At 37.5% G+C, this 27,310-nt stretch overlaps 1 protein-coding gene across 5 annotated transcripts; it reads right to left on the bottom strand.

Moving 5' to 3' along the window:
* Positions 1-738: 738 nt before the first annotated feature.
* LOC119660564 (acetylcholinesterase-like) lies at positions 739-27,245 on the bottom strand. 5 transcript variants are annotated; one of them, XM_038069210.1, is made up of 12 exons: positions 27,073-27,245; positions 26,860-27,009; positions 19,865-19,937; positions 7,952-8,215; positions 7,277-7,892; positions 7,086-7,217; positions 5,797-5,994; positions 5,409-5,739; positions 5,178-5,344; positions 4,903-5,112; positions 4,484-4,653; positions 739-4,274 (listed from the first exon to the last, which is right to left on the bottom strand). In XM_038069210.1, exons 4-12 carry the CDS (start codon positions 8,202-8,204, stop codon positions 4,135-4,137), a joined length of 2,217 nt encoding a protein of 738 aa, XP_037925138.1. In that variant the 5' UTR covers positions 8,205-8,215; positions 19,865-19,937; positions 26,860-27,009; positions 27,073-27,245; the 3' UTR covers positions 739-4,134. The 5 variants fall into 5 exon arrangements, with proteins under 5 accessions (XP_037925138.1, XP_037925137.1, XP_037925135.1 ...); XM_038069209.1 differs by having other exon boundaries at positions 26,860-27,245; XM_038069207.1 differs by lacking the exons at positions 26,860-27,009; positions 27,073-27,245 and adding an exon at positions 25,846-26,449.
* Positions 27,246-27,310: the final 65 nt, after the last annotated feature.

Raw genomic sequence — 27,310 nt, 5'->3', positions numbered from 1 at the left:
TTTATTCCTAAGCCTTATACTTGCTTTCTAAAAAAAATATTTGCTTCAATAAACACCAGTCAACATAACTGATGCAAATAGTAATGCGCTTATTTTAGGGGTCTTCAAAATTCGCCCCATTGCTGAGGGCAGATTTCGTATGATTGTTCATGTTGGCAAGATTCTTCAAACTGCCTTCATTTTACTTCTCAGGAACATACATGCCGGTCACAACCATTCAGATTCTGAATTGTCTCAAACTGATTGTGTATCTCAAGAAATCCCGTATCACAACTTTCTTTATATTGTTATACAGTAGCCGAAAGAGTAGAGCACTATATTCACTTGAGAGAGGTGAGGGACCAGTATTTGGAGTCTGGCGGTTGATATTAATGTAGAAAGAGCCGATGTTAGCTTTCGATATATATTCCATGCATCGAAGTTCAACGCTCTTGCCTTGGCATTGACCACACGATTATTATCCACATTATACCTTTCGCTAAAAAATCTTTTTCTGATATATTCCGTGTATCGGAATTAAGCTTAAACCTTTGCTGGAAAATCGCTGAGTGACAAATAAATCCTCTACCCAGTAGATCTACAAAAAATATAATTCTTGAGTTTAACTGAACTTACCGTTTAAAGCATGAGCTCAAATGCCATATGCTATATATATATATGCCATATGCTATATATATATCTTCTCCTTTCAAATGAAGTAAGTCATTATTTAGGTATTATACAAAGCAACGAAGAAAATAAAGAACTGATTCCATTTATTTCTCGGCTACAATTCAACATAATATATAGCACTCAAATAACATAATTGTTAAGATCATGTTTTGCTTGTTCAATAGGAAATTTGCTACTACAAAAGCTTTAATATTACATCGAACGTTCATCCCACTTTTTTTCACAGTATCGACTGTTTTTATAAGTACGAATTTACGATAGACTTTACTTTTATGAGTTTGATAGTATTCGTAATAATATAACTAGATCGTGAATAAGTTATTTGTTCTTACTGCTCGTAGGCATTTTGTTACTATTAAAATTTTTTTAGTTGGACATAATTTATTGTTTATTTTGGCTTGCATTATCATCTGAAATTTGTGACATTTAGTTATTACATCAACTACAATTCAGTAGGGTTTAGAGTATTCATTCAATTCGTCTCCTCATTAGGTCGTCGACTTTATTATTTCTAATATATTTATTTACTTAAGGCAGCAAAGATTGGGATCACGTTAGCAAAGTTGCGATTCACAATGGTTGATTAAAGTATTAACCTATTTAGAATCGACGTAAAGTATATGCATAATTAGCGAATTCTAGCATGAAATAATTCAATGAATGGAAGGATTTCATGAAAGTCGCAGACAACAAGTTAACTTGACAAAGCTTAGATTTTTGTTCATTTCTGCACTGAATTGTTTAATTGACGGTGAAATAATGAAATATGTATTAGCATTAGCAATAAAATAAGCAGCAAAGGCATATTAGACGAGTCGCTTTTCGATATGGTGAGCAAAATATTTTAGTAAAGCAGTATTTTCTTTTCGATACATCATAAATGAGATATATGTAAATATTTGTACGTTAGCAACTTATCACAAGGGTCATATTAACTTTTGGGATACAACTTCTTAAAATGAAGTTGAAAATTAATGAATATTTCATTTTCATGTGAGAATGCTGAACACTTGGAACGGAACAATACTGCAAATTGCATAGTACTCTCAACTAGGCAATCGTAATCGATAAAAAATAGTAACATATTAATATTTCTAAGATATGAAAACCATGAGAAGTAAAAACCGAGTAATAGAATTTATGAAAAAACTCATGCTATAGTGGGCACAATTCGACGATTTTGGTCAGTTGCATTAGTTTATAGTTTACATTTGCTAAAAAAAAGTACCTTTGGCTTTAGTTTTACAGTATATCTATGAAACAAGTAAATATACAGGCATGAATTCAAAACGCTACACAGAATGAAATTTTTCTTTTCAAAAATTATGATTTTTTAGATATATTTTTCTTCTACAATTATATAGTAAGTACAATTAAGAGTACATTCAATTTTTACTGTGTATATGATTTTATTTACTTTTATTTTGTCAGCTTCAATACTCTAGGTTAATAATTTATGTACATATAATATAGTGTTTTTTATTCAATTTGTAAAATGGTCAAGATTCCACTAAGCTTAAATGATATGTTTCAATGAACATTTGTATTTTTCCTATATTTTTTCATCTTTTGCTAATACATACTAAAATATTACCATTTTCATTAGGCATGAGATCTCTTCCAGGAGTCAGTTGCAAATCGAAACAAACTGGTCGATAAATAGGGAAGAAATAAAATATTTGGTACATATGCGGATAACTTCATTTACTTAGTTCTAATATGACTTTTGATCAAGCAACTGAATCAAAAGCATACTGCTTGATTCAGTAACACTAAAAATATTGTGTTTGGAGACACTACTCTTCGAATGTTCATATCTACTCTAAAATTTGCGCCACATTCTCTTCTTAAAATGAAATCTACAATTCTAACATCGCAGTTCCTGCCAACGCAAGCACTCAAAAAATTATCCACTTTCTCGAGCAATTATGCTTGTCAACAGTTTCAGATTATGAACGTTGACTTGGGAACTTATATGTATTCTTCCATAAACTTAAGACATCGATTAACTTCATTTTCGTAAATTATATATCACCAAAACAACAAAAAATATTCAGAATGAAATTTTTAAATTTAGTCAATAGCATAGAAGAAGAGGGGTATGTATTTTCCATAGTCCGTTTTATTTTAAAAACGGGTTTGCAAGCCTTGCTTTACGGATGTAGTGTTATTTTGGATTCTTACTTTCACTTCACCTTTGACGATATACATGTAAATGTATAATTATTTATATTCAAAATCAACAGAAACCAATGATATGCTTTCTACATTAAAGTTTTAAGAAATTTAATTTGCATGTTATGGATAATGACAAGAAGTTTCCATGATTGTGCATCTATATTGTTAGAGCCACGTTTAAGGTAATCAAATTAATTTATTAAATTCACTAATATTATTTCTATGTTCGAAAGCGTATTATGGTATGCTTCATCAAGTTGAAACTAGCCATTAGTTTATTTAAAGAATTCATCTATTATGGCTACAGAATCCTGCTTAATTTAACATTAAATTGTGGGGGGTTTGCAAACAAAGACCGCATGGGATGGTTGATAAAGTCAACAACATCCTGCTACTAATTATCTATGTTTTGTAAAAAACACTAATCATTTTTTAGTGTTAAGTTACACTGCAAGCATTTCGATTCCGTACAAAATCAAACATTATTAATAAAAAGTATGTCTATTTAATTCTATGCAAATTGAAAAACGCCTTAACCTGTACATGTGTTTGTAAAAAGAAAACTATGACAAATTTTTAAAAACTTATATTAAATTAGGTCAATTATTGGGGCTGCTCAGTAATCAAAGAGGTTTCTGTTTTACATTTTAGGCAAATATAGTGCCGTTAACAACGTGAGAAACAGTGACTTATTCATTAATATCTAAGTTCAGAGCTATAATTGGTCATAGTATTGGAAATAAGAAGAAAAAACATATATTTACTTGCACCGATTTTTGGTGTAAGCTCAACAAATTTACCGCGAATATTCAGCTATCAATATAAAAAATAGTAATACAGCTGTTTATTTTTCGAGCTAAACCAAATCTGTTTAAATTATTTTCCCTTACGTTCAAATATTGTATTTGTAAAAAACAAACCAAGCAACAATATATATATATATGAACGACTTCATCCGACTGAATTATTATATCGACGAAGTGTTAGATGATGTATTTACGCGTGTCCTAGAGGTAGCCATTACTAGACTTTCCTCCTCAAAGTTCACCTTAGGAAATGCCCAATAATAAATGTCCTCTTCTCGTACCTTTGGATCATCAATTAATTTTTCATATGCATTTCTCTTTTATATTGAGTATGAATCTTCATGCATCACTTTTCTAATCTTATATTGTGTTTTGAATTATGCAACAATTCAAGCAAATATGCAGAAAATAATAATTCAATACAAACTTCCGTTTCATTTATGTATGTATAGATCAGCTGTATTGAGGCTAGGAATATTCACTTCATTCCTTCCATCCGCCAGATGCTATGAATGGTTGTAAGCAGAAGTGTCGTTATAATCAGAGTAGCTATATTGCACTCAGTATGATTCGATGTATTGGTACAAGGAGTTTGTGTTGACGCAGTTGTAGTCATAGCTGAAAAAAAAAAATTCATTCCTAATAAGGTGTCCGAAGGAATTAAAAATAAAAAATATGATATCTAGATATTTCACATGTGTATTGGAAAATGGATGCTCCTGAAAGTAAAACTAAATACTAAAAAAAAATTCAAGAAGCATATTGTGCACTGTTCTTAATCTACTTTCATCAATATTAAATATGTAGATGGAAATCAAAATACTTACTTGTTGATAATACTAATTGTGGCAAATATTCCTTCCAAAAAGCGCATTGACGTAAGCGTGGACCTTTCCCTACAGATGACGAATTCAGTCCTAACTCCATATAATGTCTACTATGAGCAGTATGTTTTGGCCATTCTGGGAACCTATTGGAAGGTGCTGGGTTTGGATTTCTAAAGAGATAAAAGTGAGAAAATCGATAATCGTTTTCACGTATCTATATTGAAAAGGGAGAGAGGGTCACTGGTAATAGTTTTGAAATATTATTTTCAGAAAACCTCGTATTCAATTATGTAATGTTTCCAATGAATTTCAGATTTACTTCTAAGAAGCATATTCCATAGGTCACTGAGTTCTCAGAGAATGTCGGTATGAGAAATTACCAGAAAAACTATCTATTCTCACGCTAGGAATTTACTCACCCATATTTAGCAAAATTGCTCCAGTATCTCATTATACGCCTACTAAAATCTTTTTCTTCTTCAGTGTAGCCCAATGTTGGGTTCAATGGCTCACCAAACACATAATTTATTTCGTCTCCGTGCATTACGCCAGTCCAATGTGGCCATGGGTTACTACGACTGCGATGTGTATATAGGTACATATATACGTTGTTACCGTCTTTAGCATATCTACGGTTAGATCAAAGTAGATTTATTTTACAAATCATTTGTTTTGAATAAACTTCTGTACGCACCTGTAAGCAAACTCATTTACATTACAAGTAAAGTGATAATCGCCAACCATTTTATCTAGAGCATCTCGGTTACTGTGAGGATTTTCCGGGTCAACCCAATCGGTATATTCAAATACTATAGCTTGTCTAGCAGGCGTATTTACGTACGGATTCAATTCTTTTACAGCCTAATGATTATTTAGAAGAAAAATTGTTATATGTGAGTTAAAACTACGACTTCTTTAACGTTACCTGTAAAAATTCTTCCCTCGTAACTGTTACATCTTCCTCCTTTCGTAATAATTCGGTCAAATAGTAGATAATAAAATAATACCCCTCTTCCGTGTTACTCCCCGTTAGAATATCTGTCTTTTTGAACCGTCCGTGCATCATTGATTTTTGCGGAGTTTCATCTAAAAATGCGCCATCTACGACAGGGACGAAGGGAAATTCGCAGATGCCTAATGTTCCCCACTCGTTGTCAACAAGAACAGTAGCATCCTTACTGCGCAAACATTCTATTGTTTCGGAGAGCTCGTTCGGATCGTGTGGACAGTTGACTGCTTCAGCTAATCGGAGAGCTCTGAAAAGAATTAATGCGACAAATGATAGCCGCTAAAGTAAAGGTGTAAATAATCACCTTAGTGTTGCTTCTTCCCGGGATACAAGCGCCCATGGAGCGGTTGGTGATCCGCTTTCTAATATAGCACGTTGGAATAAATCACGAGACAATGCTGACAATAAATGCAATGACACAGATACTGCTCCGGCACTTTCACCAAATAATGTAACGCGAGCTGGATCGCCACCAAATCGGTGGACATTATCACGAACCCATCTAGAAAAAAAAAATCATTTACGAAATCTTCACTATCGAACTAAAAAAAAATCAACGAAGGTACAAATTTTTTCAATCGTAACAAAGATAAACAATATGGAAAATGGAAGCTCGGCGCATCAGGTGAAAGGTTTGGCGTATTTCTTATGTAAAAACATGTGGGCGCACGACGGTTCCACATGTTCCACATGATGTCTTAGATTTCAACCAATTTACGTAAAAGGGGAAATTCTCTTTCTATAATATAGTTAATAACAGTAGTATTTCCATCAACAAAGCTGATCTTGAGCAACTTGTACAAAAGCAGTCTACCCCAATAAAACTGGTACCATCATGGTGGCGACATGCCCAAAACTGAGAGATTCAAATATCCTCCGATCAATGTTATCAGCCAATGATGAACTGGGTTATGACATTTCTTCAGGAACTAAGGAACATCTCAAATACAAAACTTATCGTAATGTCGTCCATCCTGTTGCCCTCTACGGTTTTGAGGGATGACCGATTAAAAAAGACAATGGACGGGGCTTCGGGATAATGGAGGTAAAAATGTTGCGTTGAACGAGTGTCATCATCACATCCGAAATGAACACATTCGCGATAGATATGAGGTTGCACTGATTGTAAACAAATTACGAGAAAGGCATCTTCGAAGGTATGGACATATAAATCGTGCGACGAACACTTACTTGCTAAGATTGGTCTGAATATCGAATTCGATGGGAAACAACAAAAATGCCAGGCGCTCCTTGCCTCACTTTGCTACCAGTGCTAAAACTAAGACCTGTCTGGAAAAATACTAATCGGAATCTTTCATTTGATATCCTACATTCGATGAAAAAATGGCATCCCTCTTTTGCATGTGTAGATACCCCCCTTACACTCAGCATAAAATTATCCCAGTCACTGCATTCATGGTGGTTCGCAACATATCTGCCAAATTTCGTGTCGAGAGGTTTATCCGTTTCTATGCAAAGTGCGTATAACAGACAAACAGTAAACCAATTTTAATAAGACTTTGTTTTATATGAAACGTTATAAAATACGAAACCATATATATTATAAGTAGGAATCACTTCTTCGCAACATACCTCAAAGCCAAATTTTGGTCAAATAATCCAGCGTTACCAGGCGCTTCAGGAGTGCCCAAAAACAGAAACCCTAACGATGCAACTCTATACTGCATAGATATAACGATGACATTCTCTTCAGCTGCAAGTATCCTGGAAGACATTATTTTTGATATGAGAACGAAACGAGAGTAAATTAAACGTTACTTCACCTATGATCGTAAACATCCAACGTTGCAGTGCCAGAATAGAAACCTCCTCCAAATATCCATAGCATAACAGGAAGATTTTTTTGCCTAGGCCGAGGAACTACAACATTAATATATAAACAATCTTCTGAGAGGGGTGTATTAGGATTCCACATAGTGGCTCCGGGGAAGTCACCGAAAACTGTATCAACAATTTGAACGCATGAATTAGGCGGTGTAGTAGTATTTAGAATACCCGTCCACCGCTCAGCCGGCCGAGGATGGCGAAAACGTAATGCTCCAATAGGGGGCTGGGCATATGGAATGCCCAACCAAGCATCTACTTTCTTTCCAGTTGGTGCTGTAAGAGTAATACCACGAATTTTACCCTTGTCTGTCTGTATTACAAGTAGGTCATCGTCAGGTTCATTATTCGATTCTCGTCTACTGACCACCCTACGCCTGGAATGTTGCGTCTGCTGTTGAGAATCTTTCTCATGACTTTTTTCTGCCTTTTGTTGGTGTGCAGTGGCATGGTTTTGATCACTGTCAAGAGTATCTTCGCGTTCCAGAGTACCTAACTCTGGGTCAATAATACGAACTACTTCGCCGTGCCCTAAGTATGGTGTAAAGATTTCATCTAATGTATATAATAAAATAACTCAATTAGATAGCTCGTTATACCACAATTTAAATTACCATTGGTTCTCTTTGATTCTGACGGTATTGAAGAAGATGATATGGAAGACACAGATGACGATGCGGAAGCTGGTGAGGAAGGCGACTCAAAATTTTGCCCCATCAATGGGTGTTGTTGCAGTAAATTTCCGTTATCGTGATGACGTGCATCTATAAGACGGCCAACTAATCCAAAAATTCCTAATGTGCATATCACTAAATGCCCTATACTATATGGGCGAATCGTGTGACCCAATAATACGTTTATCTCCATGGTGGAGAAATCTGCAAGGGAATAAAGCATTTTGATATTAGTCTTATAGGTTTTCGAATTCGTATTAATGCCATTTACCTTGAGGGAAAATATTGAATATAAAAAGGGTTTCAAAATTAATAAAGTTCAAACCTGAAAGCTCGACTCTACAGGTATGACAGGCTTTGTGGTTTTATTCTGCAAGAAAATGTGGCCACAAAACTGGTTCATTTGCAGTATGGACAGCTAGAAATTCAAATGCGCATTGTTTCCAAAACCCGTTTTACATGCTTATTTCATTTTAGGGGTGATTATAACAGAAATGGTTGGAAAGCACAGTTGCGCTAGTGTCTAACCACTTGATGAGAGTTGAACACTATTTAACAAGTATGTAGATATTCAGAATCGTTATGGACACTTCAAGTAAGAAAGCTTTTGTTTTTCTTTATGTGAAGAAGAACTTTGAGTGCACGACAATTCCGGGTTAACATAGTTAACAATTCTATTGCGCAATATTGTTTGAAGAGCCATTTACACAAACAATTCGATCTAGAAAGTACTGAATTAATAATAGTTAAATTTATACGTTTCACACTAGGGATTCAACAATATTAGCAAGTGCGAAGAAGTTCACCTTAAAACAGATGCAAACAAGTCTCAATCCCGGAAGCTGGACGCTCCGGGTATAAAGATTTTACATTCATCTTGTGTAAGAAAATTTCTATGCTCGTTTTCCCATTCGTACTTAGTTAAAAATTCAAAATATTCCTTGATATGTCTCCAAATTTCAACTCTGTCGTTCATATGAGTGTTACGTTTGACTATATTTTAAAAAAAAAACAGTTGCATCCCTCTCCCTCTTACACTCAACACAAAATGGCGCACTTGCTATATGTAAAGGGATTCACAGACCACAAGTCGTTACCGAATTTCGTGATGATAGCTTCAGCGATTTCTAACTGAATCGAACGTGGCAGATAGACAGACATTTTAATAAGGTCTATCTCACAGAAAGGAGTTAAGCAGTGGACTGCAGGATAGACTAATGCGGAATATAGTCCTTTAGGAGCCAAACTATCTATCTCTCCGGCTGATGTGTGGCTCTCCGGGAGCCAAGCATCTCGCTTACCAAAACCATTAGTCGTTGGTGTCAGAAAACACTACGCTACTGGACTGAGGAGTCGAAAACCACCTCCCTCAATCCAGGGCGCCATGCGTACCGTGCCCATTTTGTACTTCTAGAATGCACTTAAGGGAGTAAATTTCTAAAATATAGTAATATGTAGCATATTAACTTTATTGAATCTCGCATAGAAACATCACTGTGATTTTTTTCAGATTTTCTAGTTGGTTAGACCTTGAAAACGAAATCTGCTTAAATTTTTGGGATACACTCCCCTATGTTTCACCCAATGTTAAAAATAAGCGCAGTTTCGAAAAGCATTAATTCCATTTGATACCTCGCACAGCCATACTCCGTGAAAAAAATCACTTTGCCCTTCTTTCACATGTATGGGAGGCACTCCTTAAACTCAACAAAAAATGGCGCCACTTGTTATATGTAAAGAATTTCACCAAAAAGTCGAAAATAAGACCAGTTTGGAAAAGCACTGGTTTCATTTGGTTTCCCACACGGCCATATTCTGTATAAAATTTTGCACCCCCTTAAGCTCAACAGAAAATGGCGCCTCTTGCAATATAAAGGGATTCGTTCTCACCAAATATGATGGCAATACGTTCAGCTGTTTCCGAGTAAATCGGGAGTGACCGACAGACGGACAGACAGTCAGACATTGAATTGATTTGAATAAAGTTTTGTTTCACACAAAACTTTAACAACGTACTTTGTACTATCCTCAGTAAAACAAAGATGAAGTGCTGAGATCAGGGAAAGAGATAAATAAAGTATAGTTAGTTACTCCACTACGCCAAATCCTACCTGATCTCTCTTGGTGACAGGTCCTCCGACAGGTCGACCAAGCAAATGCATCTAAAGTCGTTAAAAATTACGGTGTTAACATCGCCACTTCAGAGGGTTTCCGTGATGCCATTAAAGAAGTCGAACGATTTGATAACCGGCTGATGAAGCGTACGCACAACAGACAGGTCGACCTGATGCCGAGAAGGATGCCTTCTGCAAACTTTTCTACGGAAAAACCTCTAATGTGCCTGCTGATGACTATATCATCATAGCAGGCGACGTTAATGTTCATGTGGATAAAAACGCAAACGGCAATATATGCCATGGGGAAATGGCTTTGGAGCGCGCAATGAGAGTGGGTCGATTTTGCGAACATCCATGATTTTGTAATTATGAACACATTCATTAAGTGATTGTCTCATCTCCCCACATTTTATAGTGAGAACAGTAAAACGAAAATCGATAGTAAAACGCAATCGACTTTCATAAGACGCCGACATTTTACCACCGTCACTGATTGTTCGTTCAATATATATAACATCGACCATTAATTGCTGCTTTGCGAATCAAGCCACCGATAGAACAGCGTGAAGAACCTATCGACCCGGCGCGCATTAAATGGTGGTGATTTCGTGAGAACAAAGAATAAATTACCTCACGCCATTACCACCCATTACGAATGTGGAAGAATCGTAGAACCAAGTTAAAGACACGATCCACAAACCGGCCTATGTAACCTTCGGGGTCACCAAACCAGGTAAGCGGTTCATCAACCGAGATCCTGGCTTTGACGGATGACGTTGTTCAAATGAAGGTCCGTAAAAAGAACCGCCTCTACCACAAGTTTCCCAACGATAAAACGTTGGCCAATTGACAAAAGAATGCCAACCGGGAAGTAAAGAAAGCGATCGCTCACCCAAGCGGTCCATTACATAGATTTTTACGATAAACTGGACACTCGAGATGCTGTATGTATCGACTTGTCTAAAGCTGACACGAACGCACACAGAATAACAAACACTCCTGTTGTGTTAATGACAAGAACGATACCTTGCTTACAGACCATGAGCCACGATGGATAGATGGCAAGAATATTTCGAGCAGACTTGAAGATTTTGTTCATCCTCCACTTTCATAAGCATTGCTGACATTTGGAGCAGTTCCACCTGTCAGTACTAATGGTGCTCAGAGGTGGCGGCGAGGAAGATAGGGCGGCAACTCTATCGGCCAAACCAAAACCAAGTGGCCGAGGAGAACCTTCATAGTGGTGGCACCGGGAGACGCTGTAATCACTTTTGTTTGTCGGCCGTGATTCAGTAGGCGAATGCTCCAAAGGCCTAATCAGGGCGATCAGACCCAAGTCTGCACGGGGACTCATCTGAAGTGGCAAATTGGTCACGAAACCTTACCAGGGGAATACTGGTACCATGGGAACCGGGAAAGCCCCTGGACTCACATACTTCGGGTGAACTCCTGCTGTATGTGAGGACAGCTCGGTTATTTGCGGTTGGCCCCCCTAGTGGGAGTTTCATGGTGGTTGTGGTTATGCTCAAGCGAGAAGAGACCTTCGGGCCTCGACGTGGTGTTGCGTATCAACACGGGTGCCGTACTCCATAGTTTGGTAGAGATTTAGGTAATGCTTGCATCCACCAGTATGAATACTAAGCCATGCACTTGGTATAGACTGGTACCGTTGTTGCTTGTCTCAGCGGGGCTCTGATTGTGGTCACAAAATCAATCCGTGTGTGAAGAGGACCGTAGGATTAAGTCTCACGACAGGTGCCTACGTAAAACACCATGGGCTTCACTGTCAGCGCCAATGAAGTTGATGAAGCGATCAAACAAATGAAAATGGGAAAAGCAACAGGAGCTGACGAATTTGCATCCGAGCTCTGGAAAGCGAAGAGCTGGGACCCAATATTGTAGCTCACTGAATTTTACAACCGGGTTATTGAGGAAGGTAGAACACCATCTGACTGGCAAGCAAATACCATAGTTCCAATATGGAAAAACAAAGGTAATCCAGAAGATTCTGCTGGTGTTCAAATTACCGCCCGATCCAGTTGCTGTGTCATACCATGAAGATTTTTGAACGCATCGTTGAAATAATCCTGAATCAAGCATCCTCAAAAGCTGCGGAAATGCTAGCGCAATATACGCTGTGCGGTTTCTCATGGAGAGCCCATCGCCCTCTTCACATTGAATTTCTGGATCTGGAGATAGTGTTTGACCGTATGTCACATGAACTAATCTGGTATGCTCTACGACAACAACAGTGTGCCGGGTGTATCAAAACCGCTTCGTGTCTCTGCCGGTGTTCATCAATGAAGCGCCCCCTCACCACTCCTCTTTGTTCTTGTTATAGACATTGTCACACGAGACATCCAACGTTCAGCGCCCTATACATTGCTTTATGCAGATGACGTTTTCCTGGCGTCTAATAGCAAAAATAATCTCGAGCAACTTATCCAAAAATTGAATGATCCCCTCATGCAACACGGTCTCAGATTGAATCTGAATAAAACTGAATTTTTGATGACTTATCCCCATAGAGCACGCACTATCACTGTCAATGACAGTGAAATATCCAGAATTAAGTGATTTAAATAACTCGTTGTGAAATTGCTTCACGCATTAACGCAACCTGAATGACGTGGCATTCCACAACTGGCGTTGTTTGTGATCAAGGTATCAACGAACTCCCAAATCTAAAATCTATCGTAATATCGCCCTTTATGGTTCTGAGTGGACAATTAACAGCGTCTTGCGGTAATGGAGACGAAGATGTTGTTTTGGACTAGTGGCATGACACACCTTGATCATATCCGAAATGAGGATACTCGAAATTGATATGAGGGCTGCACGATCGTCAAAAAGTTGCGGTAGAGGTTTCGATGGTATAGTCATGTAATTCGCACTAAAGAGAATTTACTCGCCAAGTTGATGGTAAGTGACCAAATGACCGACCGAAAAACGGTGGCTTGGTACGCTAGATGGTGATTTGAATGCCTCACGACAACATCCAGATCAGTCTGCCTTTGAACGGGACCAAGGTTGAAGAAAAAAAAGAAAGAAAAGAAATCATTAAAAAGTGCTAATTAAGTAAAACTGAAATAGACCCCGCCGTTTATATAAGTTCATACAATTTGAATTGATGACGTCATACAATTTGCGAATAATAGTTGAATTGCGTTCAAACTTTTCAGAATTATGTCTTATATTGTCACCTATAGTGATGCCATTTTTAAGGTTTTGTGTGAAACAAAACCTTATTAGAATGGTGACGGTGTCTGTCTGTCCGTCTGTCCGTCTGTCTGTCTGTCTGTCTGTCTGTCTGTCTGTCTGTCTGTCACACCCGATTTATTCGGAAACGGCTAGACCGATTGTCACGAAAATTGGTGAAAGTATGTAATCTGGTGATCCCTTTACATGCAGTAAGTGGCGCCATCTTGCGTTAAGTTTAAGGGGGGGCTCTCCGTACATGTGAATGGAGGGTGCAAATTTTTTTTTCACAGAATGTAGCCAAGTAGGGTATCAAATGAAAGGTCTCAATTAGTACTTTTCGAATCTGGTTCAATATTTGATATTAGATGAAACATAGGGGAGTAAGGGTTGAAAATATGACCCACAAAAAGTGTAACAGGTCTCGTTCTCAGAACCTATCCAACCGAAAAATCTGGAAAAAATCACAGTGGTGCACCTCTACGAAATCTAGGCCTCAAAATATATCCGGTTCCGATATCTGCACAAATAAAGTTAATAATAGTATATTTCCACATTTTAGAAATTTACCCGGCACCCCCCCTTATGTTCATCCCAGAAATACAAAATTTGACATGAGTGTAACGAAGAATATAATGCACAGTTTGGTCAAGTTTGAAGAAAATCCAACTATTATTAACAAAGTTATTGGGGGTGAAACTTTACAATTTTTTGTGAATTTCGTGCACTCTACAACCCGCATGACGTCATCATCACATATCAATTCGTCAATACCACAACGAAATGAATTCTTATGAATTGGGTCGCAGACAATTATTTTGTTTTAGTTTTTTAGTTATTTGTCAACCAGACATGTGTATATGTAGGTATATAATATATGCGTGCTAATGAACTTTGCGACTAGTGCCTAATTCAGATAGATATAAGACGTAAATCGGAAATATGGGTACGATTAATTTAGATACGTGCATATATGTGTACAGTAGGTAATAGGCAGTTTGTTTGTTTAGGGTGAGCGTGATATCTATGGCTCTAATATGTACGTATGTCTCGTAGTTTGGAAAAATATGAAGGATTATGTTGGATTTGTAGCTATATACGGACAGAGAAATGTGCGTCTCTTATATAAGATGAACACAAAACCTTTATACCCGAAGCGCGAGCTTCCGGTATTCCGACTTGTTTTTACTTGGGAGGGTTCTCGTTTTACTCATTATCAGAAATAAGATCAATTTCGAAAAGAATGTGATCCGTGATGCTGAAGTAAATGCAAGAGGTACGATCCTCTTTAAGTCCACCCAACTACTGGCCTATGCTGACGATATCGACATCATGGGAAGAACGACCCGAGACTTACAAACTGCCTTCATCCAGATCGAGCAGCCGGCGCGAGATCTTGGGCTGCACATCAATGAAGGCAAAATAAAATATATGGTGGCAACGTCAGCACCGAAAACCAACCAACCAACAACATCAAATCGCACTGGTCAAATGGGAAGAACACAAATAGGAAAATACAACTTTGAGACCGTTGATAATTTCTCCTATCGAGGGTAGAAAATCACAACCGATAACAGCTACGATGATGAAATCCGCACACGGTTGTTGGCAGCCAACAGAGCCTATTTCAGTTTACAAAAACTGTTCCGTTCGAAACGTCTCACCATAGGGTCAAAGCTCTTACTGTACAAGACTATGATCTTGCCATATATTCCTCGGAGGCTTGGATTCTTAGCAAGAAAAATTGCGAACTCTTGGCCGCGTTCGAGAGACGAATCCTCCGGAGAATTTTTGGCCCCCTACATCAGAATAGACGATTTCGTAGCCTACATAACGACGAAATCTATGAACGATACCATGAACAATGATCCAGCCCGGAAAGTCTATAAGGGCAATATCTATTGTAGGAAAAGAAGACGAGGCAGACCCTGCCTGAGATGGAGCAATGGCGTAGGTCAGGATGCCAGACAGCTTTTAGGGATATATCGAATTGGTGGAATTCGGCGCAAAACCAGGATGTCTGGAGTTCTTTATTAAGGAAGGCCTAGATCGGATACCGGTTATTGCGCCGTTGATGATGATGATACAAAGCGTTGTTCTAACCGGTGATTTCAATTACATTTTCGGTTATGGAATGCCATTAGGTCAACCGTAATGAATAACCCTAGCCTATGATTTAGGACACTTTGATGGTTATCATCCTAATTTACACCTCATCTCTCACTCAAAGGACAGAATAGTTTGGCACGTAGTTAATTCAAAACAAATTTACAAAACGTCACGTTCTCCACGCAAAATTAATTAATCTTTGCCTCCAGTCAGAAGTACAGAAAACCACTTATCGTGCAACAACTCCAGGCGATCAAAATGTTGGTGCAACTGCTTTTTGAAATGATTTTTTGTTGAAAAACAACGTTCCACGAAGCCTCCCATGCTATGCTCAAATCTAAAAACTTTGGCTTATTTAAGTAAGTTTCAGATGAATGGGAACAAAAAGTTTACGAGACCAAGTACCAGCACTCATTGCTAAAATTGAGCACATAGACCGTCCCACACCACAAAAAACTCAGTTAAAATACTCCTTATATACGGAAAAACCGATACCACCATTTCACGCGTTCGGTGTGCTCCAACCTATTTCACCTGCTGACCTGATGGATGTGCTGCTCATGGATCCTAAACTATCTCTCTGAGCGCATACTCAAAGTCGGCAATTGCATTGCCTTTTTAGGGTTTTGTGTAAAACGAAACCTTCTTAAAATCGGTTTACTGTCTGCCCATTTGTCTGCCTGCCCACCACTTTTTCATGTAGGGTATCAAAAGTCTCGGTTAGTACTTTCCGAAGCTGGTCGTAGATTTGACATTTGTCGGAAAAGTGGTGAGTGCTGGGGTCGAAATTGATTATTTCTTTTCAGAAATTACTCAACCGAAAAGTCTAAAAAAAATCAGTCCGTTGCCACTATAGGGGACGAAATACCCTCCATCCATACCGATATCTGTTCAAATAAAGTTAATAATAGTATATTAGTGTAATTTTTGAGTAGTTGACTGCAAAACTCCTCTTAAGTTCATCCTAGAATTACGAAATTTTGCAGTAATGTACGCTATAGCATGAGCACAAGTTGTAAGAAGAGTGTTCGATGCGAGTATTGCAGATGCCTACTCCCTGCCGGCGCGAAGATAATAACAAAAATAATCCTCAAAAACTTAATCAACAGATTGCAGGCTGGTTTCCGTTTGGATGCATTGACCATATTAACACCCTTTAGGATAGTGTGCGGAGTTCACATCTTCGCTAAACCTGCTCTTCATTGAATCCGAAAAAGCTTTCGACAGTGTCAACAGGGACTATATTTGGAGTGTTCTGTATAGGGGACTATTCTACCAGCTAATTAGTGAAATAAGAGTCTTAGATGCGATAATTCCATACGCCTGCTCCCTGCCTTCGCGAAGATAAGAACAAAAATAATCCTCGAAAGCTTGATCAACAGAGAGCAGGTTGGCTTCCGTTTGGATCCTCCTGCATTGACCAAATTAAAACCCTTTGGAACAGTGTGCGGAGTTCACATCTCTCTCAACTTGTTCTTCATTGATTCCGAAAAAGCTGTCTTTAGTGTCAACAGGGAGTGTATTTGGAGTGTTCTGCACAGGGGAATATTCTGGAGAAATTAACAGTTAATTTCAGAGCGACATACTATATGATGGTGTAAAATGCCACGCGCTGCGTCGAGGTAAATTCTCAGTCAAATTTCCTCCGGGTTGTATTTATCATTTCTTTTCATTAACAGTGACACTTTTCATGCTGGTTTCTCTGGAGGACGTTTAGGGCTTCAATGGACCATGACGTCTTTCCCCAAACATGGACCGTGGTCAAATGGCGCTGGATTTGGAGAAAAATTCATGTTGAGTTGGACTGAAGATAAAATCCACCAAAGCCAAGATTCTCAGTCAATAAATGTGTATTAATGGGTAGAACATTGAAGGCGTTCAGTAATCTGTATATCTCGGAAGTATCGTTTCTGCCGACGGCAGTCTATAAATGTGCATTAATGGGTAGAACATTGAAGGCGTTGAGCAATTTGTATATCTCGGAAGTATCGTTTCTACTGACGGCGGCCTCGAACTTGATGTTGCTCGACACATTAAAATCGCTTGATCCGTATTTTTCACTTTGTCCACAAGCTAGAAATGCAGTTATCTCAATATCAACATCAAGTTAAGACTGATCTATGCTAATATTTCCTTCAATGTTGCTATACGGGAAGGAGTAGCACATGGAAAATGACCTCCACTGTTACTTACTTACGCTCCAAGACTTCGTCAACACTTCGTCATTTTATTGTGTTAGACACCTTCGACAGGCGGTAGAACGAACCCTTGAAGCCTGACCCAGATATGATATCAAAATCATACTTGGAGATTCTCGTAGAAGTTGGGACGGAGTCCGTATACTAGCTATACGTTGGCGCCCATAACTTATATGAAACTACCAATGACAACGGATTGCAGATTATCCAACTAGCTGTATCGTACGAAATGGTTGTTGGAAGTGTCTGGTTTGCGCGGAAAGCGGTCTACAAACCTACATGGCTCCCTCCAGGTAGGACCACTTTCAATCAAATTGAGCACGTGCTAATAGAAGCCGCCACCTCTCAGTCTTGATGAATGCCAGAACACATAAAAGAGCCAATATAGACTGGGACCACTATCTCGTTTTCATGGCGCTCTGAGCTCGAATCCCCTCTGATAATCAGGTGAGAGTGAACACAGAAGCCATCCATAACAGAGTCTTCCATAACACCTATAAGAGTACCATGGATGCCGCAATAATCGCAGCTAATAGCGGTCCTGGAGATAAAACATTCGCAAATGATCTTTATAACCACCTCAAGAACATTATCATTGGTACGGCCACAAAAATACTTGACCCCCATCTCAAATAAAGTCGCAACGATTGGTTCGACGATCAATGTAAGCTAGCAACGAATGAAGAAGAAGAACGCTGCATGCCGATTAACATTGCATTCTCAAAGAACGCGGGCAACGGGCAAGGGCCTATCACGAACTCCGTCGAGTGGAAAACCGACTTGACAGACAGAAAAAGGAAAAGCGATATCTGCGCATTAGAAATATTCCGTATGAAAAGTACATGTTCGATTATCGTTCCAGGGCTGGGCAAGCGGTCGGTATTTTATCTGCTCGATGGAGACTTTTCTGCCTTTTTCCGCTGTTGAAAATTTTTGTGAAATTGTTGACAATGCGGTTTGCTTACCCAGCTTTATACGAAAAACCGCAGGGTCAATGTTGATTGTTGATGTTTAACTTTAAGCAGGAGATAGATAAAGATAAATTTATGCAATCGTTAATTCGTTATAAAATTCCGAGAATCAGTAACACATCACAACGGAATCCATGAGACGCTGCTGGGTTTTTATGATCAAAGTGAAATTTTTCGTAGAGAATTTTTCGATCTTTAATAAGTTCTATAAAAAGCTTTTTCAGTTCTGTCCCCGCTATGTAAAAAAAATAATTTCATGCGTATAGACATATACATGTTCCCGCCTTGTTGCGATTGGCTGTTGAAGTCACGTCACGTAACCTAAAAGCTAGAACCTCGTGAGGTCCTACGCCATGCGATTGAATCGTAATATGATGCATGGACGTAGAAGTTGTCATATGCTAAACCGGTAAAGCCTGCTTACATCAACTGTAACGCGTTAAGGAAATCTCATTATGAGTATGGTAAGTGCGGCATTACACCGTCTTACTGTAAAAATCCCACACACTGGAGCCTCAAGGCCGGTGGTTTCGATTTATTTCTTTATATATTTCGAAAGTAAAGTAAAGTGTTAGATTGCAATTCAAAATATTTATAATAATTAGGAATTAGGTACTAGCACTGAGGAAGGAGGCATGTGGTCTCCGAAACGATTCTATGCGGGGAAAAAATAAAAATATTTATAGGATAAGAAAAAAAATCTAGTTCTTTTTTCAACTTATATACCAACTGTAAAAAAAAAAACCTGGACATTAATTTCAACTTGGACTATACATTTAAAGCTCTTTATTGTGCGATTCTTAATATATTAAGGTATAGTTTAAAAAAAAGTTGTGGAGCTCTTTTTCCTCCCAATAAATCTAATAAATAGACAGACCAAGCAACAAATCAGCCAAACAATAAATTTTCCTGTTATCTATGTCGTTTTGTCCGGCTTGCTTTTTAGTGAGAAAAAACCAAAAAGACTAAATTGTTCTTTAAATGCCGAATAAACATTTTTTTATAACCCGTATACTGGTATTTCAAGGACCAGTTGTCCTAGTCCTAGACTAAAACTCACTGAGGAAGAAAATAACTGGTCTTCGAAATAAGAGAGAAAGAGAGAGAAATAAAAAAGCTAGCAAAGAACATGTCGATTCTATTCATATGTTCGGGAATGTGTACTAAGTTGAATGCATTACAAAAATGGTTGAAACTCCTGTATAAGCGGAGTAGAATTGCCTATTTGAAAAAAATCTATGACATCTTGAAAAATGTTACCTTATGTCAACATCTACTGGAGAGTATTTGCTTCATAGTATTCACTTGCCAATTGGAAGCAGCCGTTGATAATCTGTAAAGCATGAAACAAAAGTTTTGAATGAATAAAATAGTCAAGGAAAAGTCGCCAGTACTAATCTTAATGTTGAATAAATTAAAGTGAATTCTGTAGAAATTGAATTATATGATAGCAATCACTTAAGCATTCAGCAAGGACAAGTAAACATACTAGCAAAGGAATCAATTTTCTTTGAAAACTTTTATTACTATTAGAAACTAATAAAGCTTACGCACAATTTATTCAACTATGCTTACAGTCCTCCCATGGTCGCATCCAACCTTAATAATATTATTGAAGTTGGCATTTCTGCATAGAAGGACCAGTTATCTAACAGGAAAATATTAAACCAATCAGTTCAGCTACTTCAAAGGAATTTACCAAGTAAGAACAATTGGCGATCACAAGTCTGATCTGCATAATAACAACATAGACTTCTCAAAAAATATAAGTCAATATTCACATGCATACATATATGATGGTTGCGGGTGTCCAATGAGAATAATCTTACCATTTATTGCTTGAAAAAAAATTCCTACTATTTTCTACAATAACATATCTTTGAAATTTCAACCAATCATTTCATTGAATCACGCAATTAGTAGTGTTTTTAAAATTATGATTTCTTAGAAATGAAATAAAAAAAGCTAATAAGCTTAAGTTTTTTTTATTTTGAAGATAGAGAATGATGATCAAAATAAAAAATGTATCCAATTATTGTTGTTGTTATACACAGGGTTGTAGTTGATATTCAAATTGCCTTTTTTAGAAACTTGATCCAATTTCTCCTGCGTTTTTGACTAAACCGTGGACCCGAAAAACGTAAATATAGTTTTGTCTAGAACACATGTAGTTAGTATGGTCCGAACTAGAACTAATGGAATTGAAAAATATAATGGATTGAAAAATAAATTTTTGGCAGCTGTGCAAAAATTAAATTTCAAAATTGCTCTTATTTTTTTTAACTTAAACCTACTGCTACTGAAAGCAATTGCGATTATGCGGTTCTATTTATACTAAAACACTAATTACCTAAATTACTTTTTAACAAAATGTTGTTGTTGTTTTTAACAAAATGTTTTTTATTGTTAAAAATTGATCCTTTCTGCTCCTCAGCTATCAATTTATTAACATCAAAATGATTTGAAATGTTCTCGCACAGTGCTAAAGTGAAGACCTTGTAAATGGCGGGAAGACAAGTAATTGGTCGACTTTTTGAAGGGCAAGGGGCACTCTGCTCCTTGGTGATGAGGAAAGTTATCCCCTTGGTGAAAAATTCTGGAACTAATTTAGGATCGGCAATCATCTGATTAAAATGAATTGCCATTACCCTGTGAGTGCCCTTGAACCGCTTCAACCAGAAGTTGTGAATCTTGTGAACTTCTGGCGTCTTCCAATTACCTGCATTTTCAAGGGCTGTTTCTACCTCAGCTTCAGTAATGTCAGGCATGGTCATTTCGGGAAGGGCCTCGCATGAACGCATAAGGTATGGGCGCCACGCTGCTTCTAAATTACAACAGCTGGGGTCGCTCCAAACACTTCTCCAGAAGTCTTCTACCTGATCCAGATGGAGGTTACTTCACGACTTGAGTTGGTGAGATTTTTATGAAATCCCCGTAGGTTTTGGAAAAACGATGGGTTGCTTGTCCTTCGCTGAAAGTCTTTTGATACCTACGGATGCGATTGGAGCATACCGCAAGTTTCTGCTGCACGTCGAAGATTTCTTCGACTGGCACATTATTGGACAGATGATAGTTCCCAATGACGTTCGCAACGCATTTGTGCACCCTTGTTGATGGATTTCCAAGAAATACTTACATGCTCAACTCTTTTATTGAGCCGAAATAAACAGAACGGTAAAGTTCTCCTGCGCATACCTCTGTTATTCGCTTCAAGATGTTGATTATGGAGGCAAATAACCGTGGCAGCAGCAACGTAGATCAGGCTGTGAACCTCTGTAGCAGTGATCTCGCTAGCCAAACGATCAGCCAAAATTCTATCAACGGCAGCAATGATTTTAGTAGTTGCCGAAGTAAACTTTAGTTTCGGGATCTTTAGCCTAGCGTCTGGGAGAATGTCATCATCTGTGAATGCGACCTAGAATGTAGTCAAAGCCTCATTATAAATTTTGTCAACATCCCCAGTTACTAAGCTTCTCCTGACAACTGGGTTCATGGAATGCCTTACATGTGGAGTACTTGTGTTGCTCCTTTGACTAGTCCGGTAATTTGATGACTCCAGACCAAGCTCAAGTGAAACTTCTTGAAAAATTTGTTGTCTAGCTGGTAGGGCAACTAGATTGTCATTCACTATCATCCGGTACCGCTTGACGACGTTCTGTTCCGGAACATGGCTTAGTTTCGAAAATCGGGTTATGAACGCGTCATGTAATTGGTGTCTGTACCTTTATGGATTCCGTTCCAAATCCGTGACACTGTAATAGGAGCGGATCATAAATTCATTTAGTTGATTCGTCCAAACCATACGACGCCCAGCTCTTCCGTCCTTGGTGGTTGACGGCATAACATTCAAGGAGGAAGAGCCGCTCTAATGTTATTGAGCGACTCTGGACGGTGTTCGGTACTGTCTTCATGCCCCTGGGGTCCCATTAAAATTGTTTAAAATATCCCCAATTCTGTTCCCACGAGTATTGGGGAGCCAGTCAACCCTGCAACAGAGCCCCAATGTTGCAATGCCCCATGGTTTCCTACGAAGGTAGGAGGAGGAGAGAGGTGAGCCGCTGAAATACAGTGTCATTGCACATTTGTTAAGGAGGTTTACTCACCCCAAAAATGGAAAAATAGGTTAGGGAGGACGAACACATATAGAAACATTCTGCTTGTCCGCGGATACTTATTTACAAGATCACCTTGCGATATTCGTAGCTGATGGTCTCCTCTTCACAGTTGCATAACCTACAAATGATGTTGGTGATTGAGAAGTCATGAAGGATGTACCATTTGTAATTTTGTATTAGGAGCGAAGTATCCTAAATTGAAGTTAGGAACGCTTCGGTCTCATATCTTTAATCAACCATTTGTTGGAGGCTTCGGAATCGTCGTGTAATTAAATATCCTCATATATAAAATACACAAAACCTTTAATTGTTTCAAAATGTCCCATTATACTAGAAAGCCAACAAGTTCGCCCCCTCCTCCCCTTCACATTTTTCCCTGACGTGTTGCGGTTACCATTTCCATCAGTGCCCGTTAGAAAGTTAATTTGTTGCAAGTCCTATTTAGAAATTCTATCTTATAAAGGGTTAATAATCTATATTTGAATAATACCCGAAGAATTGTGCATCACGTTTGGATTGTTTGCTGTTTAGATTTATTATGTTATGTTTTGGTTATAAGTCGAGCATAGTTTAATCTTAATGAGATCAATATACATTTATCATATATCATGGAAAAATTCGAACAGCGCCTCTAAATATATTGAGCTTCCGGTTGCTCTTCCGCTAAGAAAACAACCACAGTATGCAGAAAATTGTAATAATAGCATATAATATAGAGTTAATTTCAAATGATTTCATTTCAAACGATTTTTATTTTACAGCAGCCTTACGCATTTTCCCGTTCCGCTTGGTTGTTTAATGCCCTTTAATTCATATGGTACGTAGCATAACCGGTACCTAGACCTTATTTCAAAATATTATGAATTAAAATAAATTATAAAAAACAAAAATTACGTAATGTTTTATATTATCACCCTTCCACTTTTGACTCAAAACTGGTTTAGATAACTTCAACAGTAGCTCTTAAAAAAATAAGTTAACTATCAAAAATTTGAAAATTCTCAGAAAACGTGTCCTTTTATGTACCATACTCTGCACTTTCGGAATACATCAGAATTGTATGCGGCTTGACAAATTTTCGATGCCGGTTTCCCATAAAATATACAAGGCACCTATGTATATGTAGAATTGAAATGAAAATTGAAAAGAGAAGTAACGAAAAGATACGCTGGAATATGCAAAAAATTATGCAACCAATTGCAGAGAGTGCACGTGTGATTAGAAACTGGCTGATGAGAATATTTGCGTGAAAACAGATATTGAATGGCCAGGATTCAATATCCACTTCGCTACTAGTTTCTATTCTTAAGTTGTGGAGGTGTGCTTTCGTGTCAGGAATTTTATTATCGGTTTTGTGTTTTGTATCTTCTTGCTTCGCGCTTTTACGAGCTTGTGTTTTCCAAGATGGCGCCATTAGGACACCTTTTGCCGGTGAATATAAACAAAAGAACCTGCTGCAAAGTTCTGAATACCTTTCTAGAATTTTGCGGTCGGTCAGAAATAGGAAGCAACGTCATAAACCCTAAATTTATTTGTTTGGTAGTTTGTGTGTTGAAATGACTAAGCTTTCCCGAGAGAGACAGAGAAGCTGATGAAGAGTAAAATATAAATGTACATATTTGTCAAAAGTTAAAATCTACATGTTAGGACACATAAGGATACTCAGGGATTGACGCGCGATATTTCCGTAATACATACAATGCATTATATTAGTATATACAAACTTTGGCACATGTTCCCATTTCCAATGGAGGTCACATGACAATGCAGTGGCTATTAAATTTCACTGCTTTTGTCATATGTATTTGTAGAAACAAGATGGCAGAAGGAGTAAGGAGCATGGAAAGACGCCAATATGCTGTGCGGGTACACTGCAGTTCCGACTTTGCGGATATACTAATGCATTTAAATGAAATTGAAAGATGAAAGCCATGATAGTATTTTAAGGCATTCATTGATAAACTTGCCCATAGGTATACATGTAAGAACTGTTTGGTAAATTTTTCCTAAAATAATTATGCAAAGTTGGACGGATAGATTGTAATGCCATAGAGAATTACACTCGATGCTATGCAAGAGAATTTGATTATTTACGTCATTAACAAATTTTAATTTTTCTTTACTTTCATCCGATCCGTACTGATATCTACGAATCGGCTTTTTCATTGTTTACTCACGGTGGATACAAAATATCAATCTAAAGATTTTCCAAATGTTCGCCCATGTGCTAAACGTAAATTCAAGGATTTTTAAATGCAGTCCAAGCAATGATACCGCACTTTAGCATTCGTTTTTGTACCACTTGATCAATCGAACAATAAAAGTGGCGGTAGCCGCCAAACTATTGCCATTTCCCCGGAAATTAACTTAAACGATTGAAAAAAGGTATAACCATTCCACGAGTTTGAATCATGAAAAGCAGGGGAATGGATAATAGAATTAAACTACCAAAAACAAAAAAGAGCAAAGTGAAAAGATAAAGTTAATATTAAAGATATGATTTGCAGAAACTCAGTATCAGTTTGCAAAGCAAGTTTCGAGGGTTCTAATCCAATTGCCACTTTTCAAAAAGTAATGTCAAGACTTGAGTAAGGTTACCCTATATTCAGGCTAGTCGACAAAGAGAAGAGCAAGTTACTCACTTGAAATGCAACTGCATAAAAAACAATATTACTTCTTATATGTAAAAAAGAAATAATTTGGCAGACAGATTTCTAACAAAAAAACCAACAATGCAAAAGCTTTATAAGTGTGAGCACGCGTGAATGAAGAAGGTAAATTGTTATTACTGTTGGCAAAACAAAAAATGTTCAAGTCGCTTTCTCTTAAGGAAGGAAAGGAAATTTCGAGCATATGTGTTAGTGTCCGATTCGAGAAATTTGTTATTTGTAAATATATGTATATATATATATATATATATATATGTACTGAAAGGTTAACCTTTTCATTGAAAAAATATTAACAACTAATGATGTAATGGCGTCAAATTGAGTGAGATTGTTTTTCCTATAGAGTGGTATATGACATTATACATTACAACATGTTTGAGAGGCAAAACTGTCTCAAATGTAGTGACAATATTATAAATTTTTCTCTTTGCTCATTTTGCAATATAGTCTAACTTACCAAAAAATGTCTTCAAAAGTATTCGTAATAAAAACACGCACACAAGATTAAAACTCACCAATGTCTAACGAGAGCAGATATTTAATTGACAATTGCGTCGTGTATGTATGCAGACATAGATTCAGTTCCACAGTGAAACTCCTTTTTGGCTTTGTATAAACCGATATATAAATGTAAAAATGCTTGGACCGACCGTTTATTAGCGGGTGAGGATATTGCAAGGAGTATAATTGAAAGGAAGGGTATGCCTTTAAAGCATACCGACACACGTCATAAGATCTCGCGATATGTTATTCGATATTTTGTGAAAAAATGAAGGTAATCTTATTAAATAGCTCGATCGTCTTTCTCATTCGAACTGGGATCAATATAACTGCATGATAGCACTTTCATTCGGTACATACATAGAAACCCCATTCAAAAATGAATGTATGTCAAACAAAATAAAGTCAGCACTTGAAACAAATCCATTCATCACTTTTAAGATAATCCTGTTCAACTAAAAATCTTCGGCACAAGATTGAATCCCGGCACCAAACAGCACAATCGAATCTTGCACTTTCGATACTAGAGCAAGTGAAAAGCTTTAATAAAATCTTGAAGAAAATTGTTATAGTTACAGGATACCTCGTTTCCCTGCGCGAATATAGCGCATGAATGCGACTAGCACAATCCTTTCAACTCTGAGCTTTTGCTTATATTCCGTTCAGATGGAAGCGCCAGCCAACGAATTCGTGACGTCAAAAGAAAGTATCTAAAATACGACGTATGCTTGGTATTAATCTAGGCTGCAATCCCAAAAGCTCCACAACTTTAGCTACCTACTAGTTGCTAACCGCTTTTCCAACCAATAAAAGGGATGTGTGAAATGGGATCTTGGAAATTATTATAATTCTTGCCCTAGTTTTTGATGAGTTCAAAGATAACATGGAAAGACTTGAACTTGATTTTGTCACCATTATCTCATCAACCACATCACATTCATATACCACTGTTAGATTCTGTGTAAATTACCATTTTTCTTGATGCTCTTTCTTGACTATAATCTCCGAGCTGGTGTGATGAATACTCTTTTCCATGCAACGATACATAGAACACATTACACATCCTGGTCAAATGTAAGGTGAAATCTAAAGTTCGTACGAGGTTTTTTTCTTTTCTTTTCTGAAAAGATTAGGTAGAAAGTAATAATGTTGAATATTTTTCTCCAGCCAATTTTGTACCCACACATCAATCTTACGGCAAAGTCCGCTAGTCAGACGTTATCTTTGTTTACAAAGTTGCAAACAAATCCAAAACCGTTAAAACACGATACACCTCAATGAAGAGAAAGACCAGCTCCCTAATAAGTTGATGTGTTTACAGTTGAGTTTCTGATTAATATGTATATAAAATTTAAGTGTGCTTCAATGGAGTTCCAATTGATATACTATCCTTTCAGGCTAAATCTTTGTCATAACAAATA

Source organism: Hermetia illucens, chromosome 6, assembly GCF_905115235.1.
Source record: "Hermetia illucens chromosome 6, iHerIll2.2.curated.20191125, whole genome shotgun sequence".
NCBI lineage: Eukaryota > Metazoa > Arthropoda > Insecta > Diptera > Stratiomyidae > Hermetia > Hermetia illucens.
Note: the sequence above shows the minus strand (reverse complement) of the source record. Positions and strands in the feature narration are given on the sequence as shown.

What these genes read in the sequence shown, in the direction of transcription:
- LOC119660564 (XM_038069209.1), bottom strand. Translation starts at nt 8,204, where the DNA reads ATGGAGATAAACGTATTATTGGGTCACACGATTCGCCCATATAGTATA. An exon ending in GACCAAAATTTGGCTTTGAG is followed by an intron (nt 5,995 to 7,085) that starts GTATGTTGCGAA and finishes TTTTTTTTCTAG; the next exon opens with ATGGGTTCGTGATAATGTCC. An exon ending in ACAATTAGTATTATCAACAA is followed by an intron (nt 4,275 to 4,483) that starts GTAAGTATTTTG and finishes TTTTTTTTTCAG; the next exon opens with CTATGACTACAACTGCGTCA.